The sequence below is a fragment of the Sardina pilchardus genome, chromosome 12, assembly GCF_963854185.1.
Source record: "Sardina pilchardus chromosome 12, fSarPil1.1, whole genome shotgun sequence".
In the NCBI taxonomy this organism is placed as follows: Eukaryota; Metazoa; Chordata; class Actinopteri; order Clupeiformes; family Clupeidae; genus Sardina; species Sardina pilchardus.
This window is the reverse complement of record NC_085005.1, coordinates 18915267-18934858: the sequence shown is the minus strand read 5'-3', so window position 1 is coordinate 18934858 and position 19592 is coordinate 18915267. Positions and strand designations below refer to the sequence as shown.

Below are 19592 nucleotides of genomic sequence, written 5' to 3'. Positions count from 1 at the left end.
AATAAATTTTCTCTCCAATCTTAGGTCATTAGTAATTTATGTTTCTGATGTTTCTGATTCTGCTCTGAATTCTCTCTTTTTACATTTTGCAAACAATAAAAACAATTAAATAAAATGTATTTGGTTTATTGTCATATATTATTTACATTATGCCAACATGCTTTTTAGTGATATGTTTGTCTCTGTGAGTCATTAAATTGCCCAATTTCGCCAGTCACATATTATTGACAAAGAGGCCCTTAATGTCCAACACAAAATTACAACCAATTGTGAAATAAGAATAAATTACAATGGACAAAGATGCATCCAATTAGGCCTACATCCTATTAGGCCTACCTCTTTGAAAACAGCATAATTCAGAGGAAAGATGCAGCCGTATCATAAGAGTTATTATTATATTTATCACTATCATGTCACTGTTACAGGCTATTGGAGATAATGAAGAAAATTCTTACAAAACACATAACATAGCCCCACCTTATTCTGGCATTATTATCTCAGTCAATTTAATATGCAATAGGCTACGTGAATTCCTTAGGTGTTAGTCTGGGCATAATTATTGCACAAAAAGCTTACTTACACATGATCAAAGAAGAAATATCAATCTCTGGAAAACAAAACAAAAAACATCAAAGTCTTTCGTAGGTCCACAAACTATGGAGTTGTTGGCATCATAAACGGTATGGTGCCTAATACATAACAAGCGACAAATTAGAAGCATATTGGCATTTGACAAAAAACTGAAAGTCTGAAAGTAGGCTAGGCTAGGCTACAAAGTAAGCTCATGTATGTAGGCTAACTTTTATATACTCAGTGAATTAGCCCACCGTCTTCGCCAGATTTCATAGAGCATGGTGACCTTAACCATTTGGTTTCAGAAAGCAAAGACAACCATTTTTGAAACTATCAACTATTTAATCTACAACACAAATGTAGATGTGTAGGTGTCTCCTGTTTGAGGCAGTACGGTGTAGCCTGAAGGGGGCGATGTTTTAAATTTCCATGTGTTTTCACAAAGTGTTGACAGTCTTTCCCTTAACGTTGTGTGAGGCAGGGGAAATATGGCCGACGCAAAGGAGAAAGGAGAGCCGAATCAGGCTGAAAGCATCAATCATACTGCAGGTGAGAGCGATATAATTGTCTTTTAGACAGTAAATTACTCTTGAGTCTGCGAGTTACAATTGGAAATGTTGTTTTCTAGCCTGGTGTCTTGGTTTGGTTACATTCGCTAGAACTCTTATTGCTAGCAAGCTATCTGAAGTTAGCCAACCTGAGCTAACTAGTGCTTTCCATCGTGGCCTGACACTGACAAGTCAACAACTTACCATCTGTGAATGGAAGTTGCATCATTTGCCGTATGTAAAATTGTGACCACCTTGACACATGGCCAGAAACATCTGATTTGACAAACGTATTGACTTCAAAGTGTATGTTATTACCTTCGCTTCGTGGCCGACTGCAAAGGAAGCTATTAGTCGCTCCATGAGGTAACTTATTCAACGTGACGCCCCTGTCAAGTCACTCACTCGATGTGAAATGTCACCGCATCCCCATGAAAGATGTTACAAGCGCTCAAGTGGCCGGTTCGTGACGTTGTAGATGCTTTTTCTGTAATGTACCTCCATGGCATTGCCCGACTTTTATTCAGCAGTCACGCCACAGTCTAATATTGCATTTCAGATGGAGATGCATCGCAAAAGGACGTCATATTGCAAGCAAAAGTAAGTCATTCTTTTAAGTCTTTCTTGTCATGATGCCAACATAAAGGTTGTGTTATGTCGGTTGTTGACTTTGTTGATGTTTCACTGAAGCTTGAGGGGAGGGAATTGACCAAAGAAGAGAAACAACGTCTGAGGAAAGAGAAAAAACATCAGAAGAAAAAAGGTGGAAAGGAAGGCAAGGGTACATCTGAGCATGACCAAGGAAAGGGGAAGAAACCTGTTGCCTCGCCTGAATCACAGAAGGCAACACAAAGTCCTCCACAGAAAGGTATTGGTTGATATTTGAAGTATAGGCTGGCAAATTTGCCACATTTTATGCTCTTCAACTGAAAAAGCACAAACCCCAACTATCATTCTGAACATGCATGGCTAGTCTCTCCTGGCTCCTGTCCCATCACATCTCAAATCAAAATTTTGCATAGACAGGACAAATAGGCTACCACAGCTCTTGCGTGATTGGATAAATATTGAACAATAAGATAAGGGTATCATGGAATAAGAGACTGACTATCACGTAAATACACCTGTATTCTCTGGCCTGCAGGCTCCACCCTTGAATGTCTAACAGGTTATGTCTATAACTCTGTTTGTGAATAAGTCACACAGAGTGTAATTGTAACAAGTCATGAATAAGAAATATGTTTTTATTTCTCAGTCACGGTGCCTTCATCCACGCCTTCTCCCGCACTTGCGCCAGCATCTGCACCAGCCCCTGGGCCCACAGCCTCGGGACCCCCAGCGCCAGCTCCTGAAGCCCAGTCCGCCGCAGACAAGCCCGCCAAGAGCAAAGCCGAGCTGAAGGCAGAGCGGCGGGCACGTCAGGAGGCAGACCGGGCATCCAAGGTCAAGAAGGGAGAGCCGGGCCAGCAGCCGTCCTCTAGCAAGGGCAAGGCAATCCTCAATGAGCTACAGCCAGGTAGGACTCATGGTATTGGCATAACCGAAGGGGGAGTTATTCGATATCCCAAATGTAATGGATAGGCAAAAATTTGCTTAAAGGAACTCTATGTAGGATTTTGGCCAAAACTGGTACTGCAATCACTTTCAAAATACTGTAGAGCAGTGTATACTAACTAGAGCAGCGCTGACTACGCGGATGCTGAAAAACTACTGACTTTGTGATTAGTAGATAGGTGGAGGGTGGCGCATCAGGCCAAAACACAATATGTAAACATTAACATCAGTTTATGGCTGCAACTTCAATTTTTTAAATGACATTATCCTGGCCGGACAACTGTTGTCAGTGATACAAGTATTGGAAATGATTTCTTGATTTCTTAATGATTCCTTCCTTTGTTGGAACACCACCCCCTCCTTCCCCCACCACCCTTAACTTTCAAAATCAATTGTTTGCACCATATTACTATGAAGCATAGTAATGTTATACACCATCTGAAGGATTGGACTCTTAGGAATCCAAAATTATTTGTTTTTAATGTACAATCTGTAAAGTGCTTTACATTGTAAGATTACACTGTAAGATTATCATACTATGTCTTAATTAAATTGAATCAAAAATGCCCTCCTCCCCCTCCTCCGCTTTTGGTGCCACCCTGACATGACATCTGGCTGCAGTGTAGCTGCACTACAACAAGTACAGTAGATGCAACATATTGGGTACTGAAATATTCACAAGAAGTTGTTTTGTCCAATATTAGTTGTCCAGATGTATAGTCTATCTATACAACCATTGAATCAACAAAGTAAATGCAAAAAGAGAGGCTTTTGTGTAATTATTCCATATTTTGTGTAGTCACTCTATATCAGAACGCCTGACATACAATCCAAAAAGTCTACAAGAAGCTTCAGAGTGTTGCCTTTATTTGAGAACAAGATTATGCTTCTACATAAAGGGGTTTGTGTGCAGTAAGCATTTGATTGTCAGTATGCATTTTGGATCCTATCCTCTCCTATGGGGAGTTTCCATAGAGAATTTTAAAAACACATAAGCATACCTTGGCAAATAATGGTCTACAGCACTCCTGTTTCATGCTATATTGATCTAGTTTTGCACACAGCTTCACAAGACCTGGTGCTACAGTATGGCTCAGTTGTGTTTCTAAAGTATCCCAAGTGACCTAGAGGGCTGATATGTGGTCAGTTCATAGATGATTGTTATCCAGCAGAGAGAAAGAAACAACAATATTCTAGCCTCTATAATGCTGTGCCAGTACATCACACAATTATCTTTTTGCTCCTGGGTGTCCCTTGGTGGTGCCTGTCTTTTGGTTTGCTTTGAGTTTAGGTTTTGGCTCTGCTGTGCTGTGCTGATCCTCTGGGTACAAAATTGCCAGTTCATCCACCAATCCACACACAGACAACATACTTTTGTATCCATCATTTTTTAATCATGGCAGTGGCCATGTTTTTAGGATGTTAACTGGCTTAAGGTAACTCTCAAAATCCTTACCTCCCCCCAGATTTTACTTCACAGAATTCTGTAGACAAAATTGATGGATGATTTTGAGAGATACTTTTGCAGAGCTCCCTTTTAGATCTTATGAGTTCAGGTGTTACGTTTTCTATTTGTCTTACAAGCTTTTGTCTTAATTTTCAGTGGTGAAGAGGTTACCAGAACATGTCCAAGTTGACGACCCTGCAGCAGTCAGAAAGCTTGCCAAGAAGCTAGAAAGACAACAGGTTGACCATTTGTTTAATTTATTCTAAATTATTCTCTCATTTGCATGTGGTCAAGCAGATTCTCACAGACCCCCAGAATTGTCATTATTAAAAGTTCTTAAAGCTTTATTATAATTATAAATGTCTTTATCAAAAGCTCTTAAAGAGAAACTATACAGTAAGCATAAAACGAGTGAAAACGAAAAGCGTCGAAAGCGAAACCGGCGATGAAATTGCCAAACCTGCATAGTTTCCCTTTAACAACAAAATAAAAGCATCATTATATATTGAATTGCCTTGAATCACTGTAAGTTTCCTTGTGAAATTGGAAAAACTCATGCATCTTTAAATGCTGGATAAGACACTTAACGCATGTGCCACTGTCTCTGATATACTGACACACAATGCCTCCTTCCCTTTTGCATGCTTTATGCACAGCAGCCTTTCTCTGTGCGTAATGTTTTTTAATTCACTGAATTGTCTCATGCAGACAAGTAAAATAGAGCCACTGGAGTTGTCCATTGGGCCTGACATGAAAAGCTGTTTGCATTCACTCACATCCTCAATGCATGTGCTTTAACTCCTGTATCCAACAGACGCCTTGGCAAACTGGCAGCTACTTAAAGGTCTGGCCCTGCTGTGTGTGTGTGTGTGTGTGTGTCTGTGTGTGCGTGCGTGCAGTTGACTCTTTTTTTTTTATTTTGTTTTTATCCATGAACTTTTTTTCCCCCCTTCGTTCAACATCATCGTTCTTGTGTTCTGGTTTGGTTGGGTTCGTAGAGCGCAGTGTGTGCTCACTTGTTGTGCCTTCTCCTCGCCGTAGATAGATTTGGATTGTTCAGTATGTGGGTTGAATTTTTTTGTTTGTTTGTTTATTTGTTGGTTTTGTTCCGTTCTGCATTCTGAGGTGACCCAGCCTGGATGCCATTTTAAATGTGTTCCTCTCTTCTCCTCCTCAGAGACTGTTCCATACACCATGAGGCAGTTTTAGTCAAAGCAGTAATCTCTCTTGCTTTTTTTCTCTCTCTCTTTCTCCCTCTGTCTGTCTGTCTTTAGATTCCTCTCAGGTCAGATTATGGCCACAAAGTCAGCCTGTTCTCCCATCTGCACCAGTACAGTCGAAAAGCTCCCCTCACACAGCAAATCAGGTATGCCACTATTATACAGTGTGCGTTATGGTGCTTTCATATAGGGTTGGTATATGGTGTGTGGTGTACAGTATATTATGTAAGGGATAATGTATAGAACGCTGGTCATTATAGGGAAAATAAGTACTAACAGGGCGAACTGGACCCCAACGCGATGCGGAGGGGTCTTGTTTTGCCCTGAAGGTACTTATTTTCCCAATAATGACCTGCGTTCTATACATTATCCCGCTTATTATATGGCTACTTGCCAAAACGAGAGAAGAAACTTACCACAATGTGTCTTTAGCAATGACGTAGCTACCGTTTCGTGGCTTCCGCTAACAAAATAAATAGTTCGTCACACAGATAGAACTTGACAGTTTCAGATGTTGCGTGGCAACGTCTTAACTTGCTGACTTTCACTTTCAATGAAACTCTATTACGGAGTGATATGAAAGACCTGAATTAGAAGCACAAACTCAGTTGACATTGACAGCTGTCATTATTTTTTTTTCAGAGGTCCTCTAGTAGAAAATAATGACCGGTAGAACTTTGGGAAATCCCATTCAAGTCAATGGAGCGTTCTACTTGAATTGTGAAGAGACGTATAATAAGGGGATATAGTGTAGTATGGTAGATGTGTATCCTCTGTCCTAGTTTCCTAAAATCAATCAATCAATCAATGTATGCATTTCTGCCTGTGAGTGTTTTTGAGTGGACTTTTATATCCTCCTTGTAAGGAATAGATTTCTCTGGCTTTTCATATTAGAGCTGTGTATGCAGCAGTAATACAAAGCTGCTGTGTTCACATTTTCATTTACCTTTGAATTTTTGGTACACAAGACACAGTCCAATCAAGCAGAAACTTGACAAGCAGACAATGGTGCTCGGGATCATGACGTGAAAACTTTGTGGGCACAGCCATATTGGCAGCCTCACGCCTTAGTTTACTATGGATTACTATGGATTTACTCCCGCCTATTAGTGTGTTCCTGTTATTGGCCGCGTTTCCCAAACGCGATCTTTCTTAAGGACTTAAGAAGGCTCCAAAGAAGGAATCGCTAAGAAGGAGCGCTAAGATACGGGTGTTTCCCAAACGCGCTCTTAACTGCCTTCCTAGGAGAACCTTAAGATCAAACCAAAGAAGCTTCGAAAGAAGTTCTTAACGAGAGCTGTTCACCTCGGTGGTGCTGAAACTGAATCAATCGATGCCAGGCAAATCGATCACCCACCCCAATAAGCGCACAAGTCACACGCAGCGCCCCGTGGTCCCCCTACAGGTGCAATCAGGCTACGCATGTATCGTGTGTGCGTGCGCGTTTGTGTGTGTGTGTGTGTGTGTGTGTGTGTGTGTGTGTGTGTGTGTGTGTGTGTGTGTGTGTGTGTGTGTGTGTGTGTGTGTGTGTGTGTGTGTGTGTGTGTGTGTGTGTGTGTGTGTGTGTGTGTGTGTGTGTGTGTGTGTGTGTGTGTGTGTGTGTGTGCAGGCCCGGGTGGCTATTCGGGAGGATTCCTGCGTAGACCGTTAACGTTTTGGCCGTTGTGAATATCGTGAGCTTAATTATTGTTTCTGAAGATAATTTGCTGCGCTCTTGCGGCACTTCTGCAGCCTGGGCTGTGTGGTTGCGGCTCCTTACGTCTGCCAAAAAACTCAAACTGATAAAACAGGGTGATTATCAATATAGCCTAGGTCTATTTTTTATTAGCTCAGGCCATTCATATATTAACTCATGCAAGACGCATCCCATCTCTCTTATAGATAGTGTGGTAGTAGGCATGTGATGTAGGCTAGTCTACTTTATTAATATCCGAGACGATGTAACCCTCCAGCCCATGTGGCCTGCGAGTGGGGTGCACATAATATTATGCATTAATGTAAACCGGACTTTTACATCGCGGACTTTGGCAACGCCTAGAGTAGGCTACTGTAGCAGGTGAAGCCTCATTGGATTAGGTTCTTAGTTCAATTACATCTGTTTCCTTGATATCCGTGGAATGCCACAGGGTTGTTGATGTTTTTTGTATGTGAAGTATTATAAACTCATATGCAGATGTGTTGAAAACCTAAACGTGTAATTCAATATTATTTTTTTAAGTCTATGTTTCTTGCACCAGTGGTCCACAGCCACGAGTGCATTGCAACATTGAAAATTGTTTTATTATTTTAAAAAGTGGAGGACACATTTCCCTGACGCAGCTTGATCACTAAAGCCTAGAAATCTAGGTGCCCCTAGCGGCAGGCTATGATCACTGAGCATTTGATCGCTAAGAAGGCTGTTAAGAGTGGGTCAGCTCGATCGTACGTTTCCTTCTTAGTGAAAGATCTTCTTAAGCTAAGAGCGACTTTGGGAAACACGTTTTTCTTTCACAGCGTTCTTAAGAGCGCTCCAAAGAAGATCTTGGCGTTAAGAGCTTCTTAACGTGTTTGGGAAACGCGGCCATTTACTGTAGTTTTTGCCTTCTTGGTCGTATGTCGCTGTGTAGTGGGGTGTAACAGCGCAACCCACCATAGCGAGAGGAAAAGAATCGTTTATACCATGGCTGTACGCTGCGAGCACCTCGTCGCAAATGCGAGTAAATATATATTAGTGCTAATTGAAAATATGAAATGGGAGCACAGGTGCGAGTACTGAATTCAACCCTTTTATTCGCATTTTGCTCCTAAAAATCCACACCAAGTGGATCAAAGTATAGGCTATTACAATTTTCGCGCATCTGTATACAAATTTCATAGTTGACAACTCTTAACGCTCCTGGCTGGAAACTCACGCTTTCAGCATCAACCTCGCTGTCTCTCACACACGCAAGAAATGTCACTCCAATACCATTCTTCTTTTTCTTCAATCTGTTCGTTATCAGTTGGTGACTTTGTAGCGATTAGCCTACCGTTGAAACGGCAAACCATGATAAGAATGTTGACTATAGCCTACAATTACCGTGTTCATTTCAAATATTATTATTATCACGGTTGATAAACACGGTGTGGAAACCGTGTTACAGTAGCTTCACCCCAGCCTGCATTTGACATAGGCCTGGTTGACTTCTATGAAAGAAATCCGACTGATTCTGTTGTCTAAATGATGGATTTAACCACGATTTGGTGTAGGCTACACCTGCTTTAAAAAGGCGGAACATTTTCATTGCAAATGTGCGCATAGCCACTCTGCGTCTTTGTATGGAGGTTACATTCACATTAATTCCATTCCACTAACGTTATCAGGAGAATACCGTAACGTTTTATTTTGAGCTCTGGTTGTCACTCATTGGATATAACAGATATAGCCTAAGTTGCACCCAGCCAATTAAACATGACCAAGGAAAAAGTGACAACTCACGATGCCATGCCATGGTAGGCTACCTAAATCATAGACGTTAACGTTACTGGACAGTGGACACTCATCTTTTCTATTACACCAGAAATATTTGTCTTTACCTTTGTTCATTTTTTGAACATTTAAGTTATTTAATGAAAACATGATGTATCCTTGAACTATGCTTGACTCTTTTCCTAAAACCGAATGAAACCTATTATGTTCACGTACATCTTAAAGTGACAGGCACTCAATTAGACCTACACACCACCCCTGTAATATCATTACAGTGTAATCAATATGAAGTATTCAGTTTACTGAATATTTTAAACTATAAGTAAGATCCTAAAATGCTATACATTGATAACAAAATGTATACAAATTCTGAATTCAAAATATGAAATAGAAACAAGACAAGCCATTTTCTGTGTTTGAGCAGAGACTATTGCCACTGCTGTGAATGATCTGTATCCTGCTTAAGGCAAGAAGGTTTTCAAGGAAATTTCATAGTGCTCCTAAATTTTTTTCTGTGCTCCTAAACTTTTTCATTTAGGAGCACCTGTGCTCCTAGTGAAAAAGCTTAGCGTACAGCCCTGAGTTTATACTATATTTCTGCCTCTTGTCTTCTGCATCTGAATGAATGGATATTACGTTCGGTACACTGCCAACATGGCGGCAATATTCCTAGAATATTGTGCAAGGTGTGTGCCCGAGCCCTACGGAACTGCAGCATCAGGATATTTCTCTCCCCAAAACAGGCCACTTACTGTGGAACCACAAATGGCTGTAGATGTTCTGGAAAAAAAACAGAGAAAAGACATGGATGGCATTAATATATTCACTTGTATGAACCTCTTGAGAATTTTCTGTGCTTGATTGCTGCTGTCTGTTTCAGCATCCCTTCCACAGTAATCCACCCCTCAGTCGTAAGGCTGGGTCTGCAGTACTCCCAGGGTATCGTGGCTGGATCCAATGCTCGCTCAGTTGCACTGCTGCATGCTTTCAAACAGGTACTCTCCTCACAACAGCTAACTCAGAGCCATTGTTGCACTTTGGCTGATAAAGGTGTAGGCAGGAAATTTTGTAATATTTCAACCAAAGCACCTAGATCAGAAGTATACTGTAACTGTATATACTTATATATACAGTATATATATATATATATATACACACACTTATATAAGTAGTATATAACATGTATACAGGGTTGGGTCAGATTACTTTGAAATGTAATGGATTACTGACTACAGAATACATGGCAAATTTTGTAATCAGTAACGTAATCAGTTGGATTACGCAAAACATGTAACGTAATCTGATTCCTTTAGGATTACTTTTTACACAACTTGTAGGCTACACAACATACACAATCTTATTTTCCACTGTCTTTAATTCATAGATGTGGCGAAGTATTGAATGTTTTTTTTTTTCCGACTGGAATGGGTCTATTCTCAGATAGCAAGAGACTGGCGGACCACTGTCAGCCCACCGGGGGTAGACCTGGCAGTCCGCTGGCGTTTTGCTCATCGGTTCTCTGGCGGTCCACTAGCGAGTTGCCTCAATATTTTTTTTCACTATTGGTTTTCATTTATTCAGTTAGGTTATAGGCTACTCCATCCATCATTTTCATAACACTTAATGTCTTTTCTTAATATTCATGATAAGTTAATTTCAAGAGATGGTGGTCCAACGGTGAACCACAAGTGGCATGCAACTAGCGGTGCACTATTTGCCAATCTGATTTTCCTATCTGGGTTGGCTAACGTTGACGGTTCCTCCAAGAACCTACACAGGCAATTGGATGATAATGACATAGTGCAAACGAATGAGCTGTTTTTGTCAAATTAAAACACTGGCTGGGCTATCATTAAAAAAGTTTAATTGTTTGCATGATGAAATGTAATCAGGTAATCCCCAACAATGTAACTGTATTCTGATTACACATTTTTGTATTGTATTCTGGGCTGATTACAGTTACTTGTTTATTGTACTCTGATTACGTAATCTAGATTACATGTATTCGATTACTACCCAACCCTGCATGTATATTATTGTATATTTCAACACTCGTGTGAGAACTCATGGTTATCTGAATGATTGGTTAATAATCTGTGAGGGAGTTGTGCATCAACATTTAGTTCTCTTTGGCAAATCTTGCATAGTCCAAATGTGCTGAATAATGATCTATTTCTCAGAGCTATGTACACGTGTCCCCACATGTTGAAATGACTCATGTTTCTGTTAATCACTCAGGTGATCCAGGATTACACTACACCTCCAAACGAGGAACTATCCAGAGACTTGGTGAACAAGCTTAAACCTTACATTAGGTGCGTAGTTGCTGCTGCAACAACCCATGTTAATTGTTTCTTTACTACCATAGAGGTTATTGTTAAGGTATTAGGATATGGTTAGCTATTAAATATGGAATTAAACATTTATAAAGTGCCACATTTTAACATAATACATACCACTCCCATTGAATTCCAAGCAGAAAATGTGGATGGGCAAACAATATAAATGTACTGAATTTTAATTTTCCTTTGCTCTTAGTTTTCTCAATCAATGTCGCCCCCTGTCGGCAAGTATGGGTAACGCCATTAAGTACATCAAGAAGGAAATCTCCAATATCCCCAGTCAATGCAAAGAGGAGGAGGTAAGGAATATCTAGGGGGCCTTGGCAAGCAAATTGTTTTATCCAAGTGGTCCCATGTTCACCAGATATATACGATTCTCATCATTGGACATAAATGCTTTCATTTGTTCTGTTCTAATGTATGAAACTGTTGTGCTCCTCTCTTTCAGGCCAAGGCAAAATTGTTGGAATGTATAGACGTTTACATCAATGAGAAAATCACGCTGGCAGCTAAAGTTATCTCTGACTTTGCTAGTGAAAAGATCAGTGATGGGGACCTCATTCTCATTTATGGATGGTAAGAGCATTCAATAACTCACATTTTTAGTAAAGGCAATGGCAATTTTTAGTAAATGCATGTGATTAATTTAGATTATTTAATCACAGAGTATGTCATTAATTAGATTAATTGTTTTAATTGGTTGACAGCCGGAATAATAACTTTTAAATCATGAGCTCTTCTGTTACAGAAATGAAATTTCCTTGACTTGTATGATACTTATGTCATGCTATTTCAATTACCCTAAAGATAATTTGGGCCTTCCCTTGTGAATATAAGTGTTCAGTATCAGGCATTTCTTGCGGTCTGTACTGACCTAATTGCGTCCTGCTCCATCCTTAGCTCCTCGTTGGTCAACCACATCCTGTGCGAGGCCTTTGAGAAAAAGCGAAAGTTCCGGGTGGTTGTGGTGGACAGCAGGCCGCGGCTGGAGGGGCGCGAGGCACTGCGGCGCCTGGTGAAGAGGGGCATCAGCTGCACCTACGTCCTCATCTCCGCCGTCTCCTACATCCTGCCAGAGGTGAGGGCCCCCGCAATGGCTAATAATAATGATAACAACAACAACAATAATATTGATGATAATATACATTCATATGAATTACCTCTACTTGCAATTGCAGCTTTATAGCAGTTTCATTACATAAGGATTTGCATCTATACATACACAAGACAACACACACACACACACACACACACACACACACACACACACACACACACACACATACATCACAATAGGAAACTTAGCAGTGGTATAGTAGTAATGTTGTTTTCATTGCAGCTGGGTGGGTGAGTTTTTCCATAGTCATTACTCCATATGTTACAAAAGGATACAGTTTTATGGCTTTCTTTACAGTGGATGTGGTAATAGTAGTTTGGCTTTATGTATCTGTTGAACCCATCTCACTGTGATTATCCACGATATTCCGCAGCCAACAATGGGGGTCGCCATGACACCGAAACGGTTTTCTATTTCCGGCGAAGCTGCATTGTATCTGTTTTAACGCGACGGTTTACGGTGCTTAACATATCATAATGCATATAAAAGTAAACTTTTATATTTTATATCGGTTATATATGATGTAGTATATACATGCAGAGGGCAGAATTGTCAACATTTCGAAAGAAATCTAAGTTGAGGCATAATCTAGTTCGCTACGGAGAACGCACATGTTAACAGAATGAACGGAAGTTGAAAACAGTCTCGTAACCATCGCAACGATACATATTTCTGGGTTAAGGAATAAGGTGGATAGTCTGGAATAGCTCTTCGTAAAATGAAAAGATTTGGACATTCTGACAATCTGATAGGATAGGTAAGAGATAGGTAGAGTGATATTTATCTCAAGGGAAAGGCATTTACTGTAGGCCAATTTAATGTAAAGTGTTTGTTGTTAACAATGGCAGTAGTGCTGGAACTAGAGCAGGTGACACAAACAATAGCAGAACTGCTGAAGATTATGTGCAAAGTTATGAACTAAGGGTAAAGACATTGTTACTTTACTGACAATGGAATTTGGGAAATGCCTAATCAACAACTGTACCTCTTTCTGTGTGCTTTGAACCACCACATTAGACATGGATAAAAATGGAGTGTGCTTAAAATAGACCATGAATGAAGTGCCTCGTAGTGAATATGTCCCTCTGCCCTCTTCACACTGACACGAGTGCGGTGCACTCTACTTTCAAAAGTTTAATTACTCAGATTCTATTGTATTAAATCAAAACATGGTGCTCCACCGCCACAACGTGCTTGTTCTAAAAAGGTCGAGAACCTCTGGTCGTGCCACATAGATGAGGAACCAGTTCTGTTTTTGTTGGTGCCGTTCAATGAAATCTATTGTTTGTAGAAAGTTTGTCGGTTGAAAATTTCTGCTATAGTGTGCGTAGGTAAGCGACCGAATGTCTCGGCAAACTTATATTGCCTCCTATATATGTGTTGTGCTTAACTGTCTGGTGAAGCCAGACCAATAGGCACACTCATCCATGCTTCATTCTTCCTCTTCCTCTTACGCAGGTGTCCAAAGTCTTCCTGGGTGCCCATGCATTATTGGCCAACGGCTATGTGATGTCGAGAGTGGGCACGTCTCAGATCGCCCTAGTGGCCAAGGCCTACAACGTGCCAGTGTTGGTGTGCTGTGAGACGTACAAGTTCTGCGAACGAGTGCAGACCGACTCCTTCGTGTCCAACGAGCTGGGTGAGATGATGGATGGCTAGATGGATGGATGGCTAGATGGATGCATTGCATGCATTCTTTAATGTTCCCATGTTCCATAGCAACAGGATGTTGGTACACCACTTATAACGTATAACAGAAAATCAGCAAATATCTGCATAGATTCATGCAGATGTGGCAAAAAATATATTTAGTTGTGGTTTGTGCATTTGTCCACATTTTTCCATATTAAGTCAGTGCTGATGCACAACGTTGCTGACAGGGAACCCATATAACTTCGTGTCTTAAAACCCGAACTATCCCTTTAAGACTGTTTTAAAAGTTAACATTGAGCCCTGGTGCAAGACCATACTTAGGAAAGGGTGGGTGTCTGTAGATCTGTTTTGAGAGGGAAAATGGAATGCTTTGTGGTTAACTCCAGTGCAATGTTGGTGTGATAACATAACAACATGGGACATGCTAGACTCAAGGCTTTTTTAGTTTTTGTTGTGATGATTCCAATCTTGTTTTTGTTTGGCCACCCAGATGACCCTGATGACCTTATTGTGACCCGGAAGGGTAAGACGCAGCTACAAGACTGGCAGAATGTAAAATCTCTGGGTCTCCTCAACCTTGTGTATGATGTCACCCCGCCGGACTTCGTTGATCTGGTCATCACAGACCTGGGCATGATCCCCTGCACCTCCGTACCGGTGGTTCTACGAGTTAAAAATGTGGACCAGTAAACCAGACGGCAAGACCAAGCGGCTGATTGTGCTACGCCACTGGCATGAATAAATATATATAAATATATCTGAAAAGGCACATGCTTTTTTTTAAAAAAGAAAAAAAGGCGCCACTGTTTGTTTCGTTTGTTGTTATTGTTTTGTTTAAACGTGTACGTACGTGCGTGTGAGTGAGCGCGATGGTGAAAGTCAAAAGGGAATGTGAGTGGGAGAGAGTGATGGAGAGAATGGTTTAAGTCAAAAGTGTGTGTGTGTGTGTGTGTGTGTGTGTGTGTGTGTGTGTGTGTGTGTGTGTGTGTGTGTGTGTGTGTGTGTGTGTGTGTGTGTGTGTGTGTGTGTGTGTGTGTGTGTGTGTGTGTGTGTGTGTGTGTGTGTGTGTGTGTGTGTGTGTGTGTGTGTGTGTGTTTGATTGAAAGAGAGAGACTAAAGCTAACGCAAAAAAATGAGGCTGGCAAAATGACTTAAACAAGGAAATGGGAAATCTTTAGTATTCTTTACACAACAAAAGGTTGCAAACTTTTGATTATGTACATTTCAGCCAATGCCATGCACTGTGTCAGCATAACCTTAAAGAGCTAACCTCCCAATTCCAGTCAAAACAAAATGTACAGAAGCACTGCTGTGCCCTTATTTCTTTCTCTTGGAGAAACAAGCCTGTGCTGCACATTAAAACAAAATGAAAAATACTGACTTATTGCATATCTTGTAAGGTGATATAAATCTATAGAAGTGTGTAATATACAGTAGTGACAAGTGTGTTCCAGTGCATTTCTGAAATAAGTCAGCATATAATTTGGCACTTTTATGTGTTATCGTTAAAACCTTTGTCAATATAATTTTTATGTTTACATCACTTAAAAATTAACATTAAATCTGATATCATTCTTAAAAGTGTGAAACCCATCTAGTAGCAAAACAATTTCTAGCAGTTTTTTCAAACACATGTTCTAGATTCACTGAGATCAGAAAGATAGTCTACAATTTTGATTAAAAAAAAAACAATGGAGCCAAACATTTTTGCATTTTCCTCCCTTCCATAACGTCATGCTCCTGTCAGTAGCAATAAATCTTTGAAATAGCTGCCGTGAACATTTGTGTTTCTTTAAAACATAATTAAAAAAAAAAAAAAAATGTCATCGTGCTTAGCGTGTCCGGTTAAAACAATTGTCAGTTCTCTTCAAAATGGCGGTACAGAAGCCGCAGAATCAGCATGATCTGAGGAGATATCTGTAGACAGTTGCATCTTGATGAAACCTTTAAGTCACATGGTTTTGGCCTTCCTCCTCTGGGTAACCCATAACAGAATGGACATCAGAACGGTAGACCCTCCAAGAATCCCAAATACTTTCGCCGTGGGAAATTCACCCTAAAATGCACCAAAAGGGGAAAAATGGTCTTGAGCACCTTTGACACAGTATTTCCATAACTCCAAGTTCCCCCTTCACAGTCTCATAATGACTACAAGTTAACCACAGCCTGACAAGTATTTACTCAACTAAACAATATTACGCAATTGCGCATCACACAAACTACACTATTGCCAAAGTATTTGGCCTCTTGAACCCCATATGAACTTCAGTCACATCCTATTCTTAAGCCACAAGATTTAACATTCTGAAAGAACGGTCAAAAATACCCACAAACACACTCCTAAACCTTGCAGAAAGCCTTCTCAGTAGAGTTGAAGCTGCTATAGCGGCAAAGGATGTGACTGAAGGGGGTCAAGGCAGGTGAACCAATACTTTTGACAATATAGTGCAAGTACCTTGTACTTGTCAAACTGATGAAGCTGATGCTAAGTACAAACCTCTCTCAGGCACTTGTATCCATGGAAATCCTCTGCACAACTACATGCAAAGAAACCGGGTCCATAGGGAGAGCACAGGGAGTTTTGTGGACAGTCCCAAGCTGGATAATGGTCATGGAACATAATTCAAAATGGTTAGTTTATGGCCTGGAAACCAACCTGAATGTTTTATTATTATTATTATTATTATTACTACTACAGTATTATTTATTTATGGATATAATTTCATTACTTCACAGCAAATGTAAACTCATTATAATCACAAATCTTACCTTTAATGTACACAATCAATTATGCTATCTATTACAGTTTTTCTCGATTGTTTACACACATTTTCTGAAAGCATGCCTCATACTCTCAGAACTCTATACTGTACACAAATCCAAAAACACACACAACACAATGGGCAAAACCCCTCAATTCTCCTGCGAAACTAAACTTTACCTTCAAAACAATGTAATTTCTCCTCAAAATGGTCTTTTGTTCTCAAAAGAAACACACAAACCATCATATGACTAGACATTTACATTAACCAGTTGAACACTGATGCGCTCAATGTAAAACACTATGATGAATTGAAAACACTTCTTCTCCATTCATTATAATGACTTCCGCCTTTTTTTGTTCAGTGTTACACTACAAACAGTACAAACAGTAGATAAGCTAAGTTGATACGCTTACCCTATCAATATTTTGAAATATTTCATTGTTTTCTATTATTTGTCTTTGTATTTGCCGTAACATTATGGCATTATTCTCTAGGACCATGTTCATGATTTCAGTTTCCTGTTTAGGACACAGAAACCCCCTGTGTTGGTAATCTTTCAGCTGCCAAACAAATAGTAAAATACTTTCCTTTGTAGGAATACAAAGTAGGAATACTTTTTTTACTATACTCGAAACATACTTTATTTTTACAGTCCTACAGAACAGCCCACAGGCAATACTGTACTACTGTGCTCATTGAGCTGTATTGTATTGTATTGGACTGTACTGTATTGTATTGATACGCAGCACTGCAATGTTCTAGTGGCTGAGATCTCATCAGAGATAACGGTCCTTGGCCTCCCCGTCCTCCTCTCACTTCTCTGGCTCTGCCACTGCATTTACTACTACTGTATATTAAAGCTGTGATTGCTAATTGTAAAAGTGTGTGACAGGTTTGCCCATGTGATGAGTCAGTGTGCATGGTATTGGTAGGGCAGTTAGCTTTAGAATTTGAATGCCAGTGTGTTCCTTGACATTTTCTTCATGAAAATTGTGTCAAATGCAGAGACTTGTGCGTAGTGTTTTGGAAACAGTGTGTTTTAGAGCTTCAATTTGAGTTTAAAGCAGAAATGTTGCTTATAGTTCAGCAGAATTGGTTCAGGAAGTTGGTGCATGAGTTACATATTATGGCCATTGTGTCTCAAGTACCAGAAAGTGTGTGTAAACAAAACTGTAACAAGTAGAGGCACATTTCAGAGGAAGTAAGTGATGACTTACACATGTGCCCTGTTTGATTGCAGGCATTAATTTGTCCCTCACACAGTCTGTCTTCTTTTTTGACCTCTGTCTTCTCCCATGATGCATTGCCACCAGGACATGTTAGGTTTGAGGGAAGTATTCTACAAAGCACATTCAAGTAATCATCATGTGCATAGGCTACTTTCAAAGAGGAGTTTAGTGAATTATCTCAATAATCCAATATGACAAGAATATCTTTTTAAGGATACTTACACATAGGACAGCTGACTGAAGCCTTGGAACACCAGATCGCTCAGGTTCGAAATTGGGTTGAAAGACAGATCTCTGCTCAAGAGAAAAACGTAGAGAACACCCTTAGGTTTACAAAAACAAAACTAAAACGATGGACATCTTCTGACATTTTCCTCTAGCCTTACTTACATCATTGTTGCTGTGGAGGCCTCACTGAGATCTTCCACAATACTTAAATTGCAGTGTGATAAATCTAGTCTGAAATAGAAATGTGAATGTATAGGAACATCTCAGCAATCACTTAAAAAAGAGCAGACCTAGCAGGCCTATCATACAACATGAACCTCAAACAAGACAAAAATATGAGTAGTTGATATCTGTTCAATCACAATAAAATCAAAGAGTATGTCTACACAATAGTTTAAGTGAAATGTAGGAACAAATGTATGAATAAATCAAAACAAAAAACATTTGGTAAAAATGTAATTGTACATTTTAAAATCGCAAAGCTTGCCTACCCAGTTATACAGACGGCATCGCTAGAATTGTCCTTTTGTAAGCAGCATCGTCCATCAATCCGACCAGCAGATGATGTGCAAAAATTCCAAACAGCGCTACCGTTCAACACAGTGCCTTCGCACATCTGACATACCTGAGGAAACAGTCAGATCACGAGTAACGTAGGCTATAAATTGCTGAGTTGTTTTTGGATATGGGACGAGGACAACTCTGAGACAGACAACACTCAACTTCATCAACAGACGAAAAATACCAGTGGACAGAATTACAATGGCCTCGTGGAGTTTGTATTACGATTATGCATCTATTTACCTGTGATTCAGTGGCGTGACAAACGTGGTTTCCATAAAATAATACAAAAAAGACAGTCCCAAATGTCAACAACCCTTCAGCTGTCATCTTCTTCTTGTCATGTGACTTTTTAACCGTCACGTGATTACACGCGCTGTGCCTCTGTTCGTGGCAGTCCGTCTTGCGCAGCAATTTTGCATACGATGCAGGACTTCTCTCATCAGTTCATCGACACAAGAGATGCTTTCAAGTTACAGAGTGCGTTTATGGTCACAGCAGGCTCCTCTTGACACAATACAGTCAGACCAACCTGATACATAGTTCAGAATGATCATGTTTTTCCAAATGTGTTAAATTTGAATGCCTTTGACGTCTTAGTCTTAGTCGACCTGCACAATGCAAGAGGCTATTGTTGCGGTTATACATTTTTAATCCTCCAGTTGGACTCGTCTTGTCTTTAGTATCCAGATTGACTGTGACTGACTGTAAACAGACTGTTCTTTTATTTTATCTATTTCTTTCTTTGTTACGGTATGACAGCATTCTGTTATTTTGGCAAAGAACAAGCATCATGCATCCTTTGAGATGGGGATGTTTTCAGAAAGAAAAACAAAGGGGGGAAAACACGAATGTGGTTTAGCATCCCTGGACTCCCATTCTCACTCTCGCACAGCCTACAGAAATA

The 19592-nt window shown here is 40.1% G+C and overlaps 2 protein-coding genes across 2 annotated transcripts; one reads left to right on the top strand and one right to left on the bottom strand.

The window, feature by feature from the left end:
• Positions 1-995: 995 nt before the first annotated feature.
• eif2b4 (eukaryotic translation initiation factor 2B, subunit 4 delta) lies at positions 996-14919 on the top strand. The gene is made up of 13 exons (XM_062550597.1): positions 996-1122; positions 1681-1721; positions 1812-1989; positions 2377-2637; positions 4279-4361; positions 5397-5488; positions 9671-9785; positions 11029-11105; positions 11329-11431; positions 11581-11708; positions 12033-12210; positions 13708-13888; positions 14393-14919. The coding sequence occupies exons 1-13, from the start codon at positions 1062-1064 to the stop codon at positions 14590-14592; spliced, it is 1698 nt and encodes a 565-aa protein (XP_062406581.1). The 5' UTR covers positions 996-1061; the 3' UTR covers positions 14593-14919.
• Positions 14920-15053: 134 nt separating this feature from the next.
• atraid (all-trans retinoic acid-induced differentiation factor) lies at positions 15054-19016 on the bottom strand. The gene is made up of 7 exons (XM_062550598.1): positions 18929-19016; positions 18616-18749; positions 18287-18355; positions 18119-18190; positions 17885-18006; positions 16400-16500; positions 15054-15958 (listed from the first exon to the last, which is right to left on the bottom strand). The coding sequence occupies exons 1-7, from the start codon at positions 19013-19015 to the stop codon at positions 15854-15856; spliced, it is 690 nt and encodes a 229-aa protein (XP_062406582.1). The 5' UTR covers position 19016; the 3' UTR covers positions 15054-15853.
• Positions 19017-19592: the final 576 nt, after the last annotated feature.

Bases quoted from the DNA above. Each gene is read 5' to 3' on its own strand.
- atraid (XM_062550598.1), bottom strand. From the start codon at position 19,015: ATGACAGCTGAAGGGTTGTTGACATTTGGGACTGTCTTTTTTGTATTA. The intron at 18,750-18,928 runs GTAAATAGATGC...CTGTTTCCTCAG, and splicing joins GTCACGCCACTGAATCACAG to GTATGTCAGATGTGCGAAGG. The intron at 18,191-18,286 runs GTAAGTAAGGCT...TCTCTTGAGCAG, and splicing joins GCCTCCACAGCAACAATGAT to AGATCTGTCTTTCAACCCAA.
- eif2b4 (XM_062550597.1), top strand. From the start codon at position 1,062: ATGGCCGACGCAAAGGAGAAAGGAGAGCCGAATCAGGCTGAAAGCATC. The intron at 2,638-4,278 runs GTAGGACTCATG...CTTAATTTTCAG, and splicing joins CCTCAATGAGCTACAGCCAG to TGGTGAAGAGGTTACCAGAA. The intron at 9,786-11,028 runs GTACTCTCCTCA...TTAATCACTCAG, and splicing joins TGCTGCATGCTTTCAAACAG to GTGATCCAGGATTACACTAC.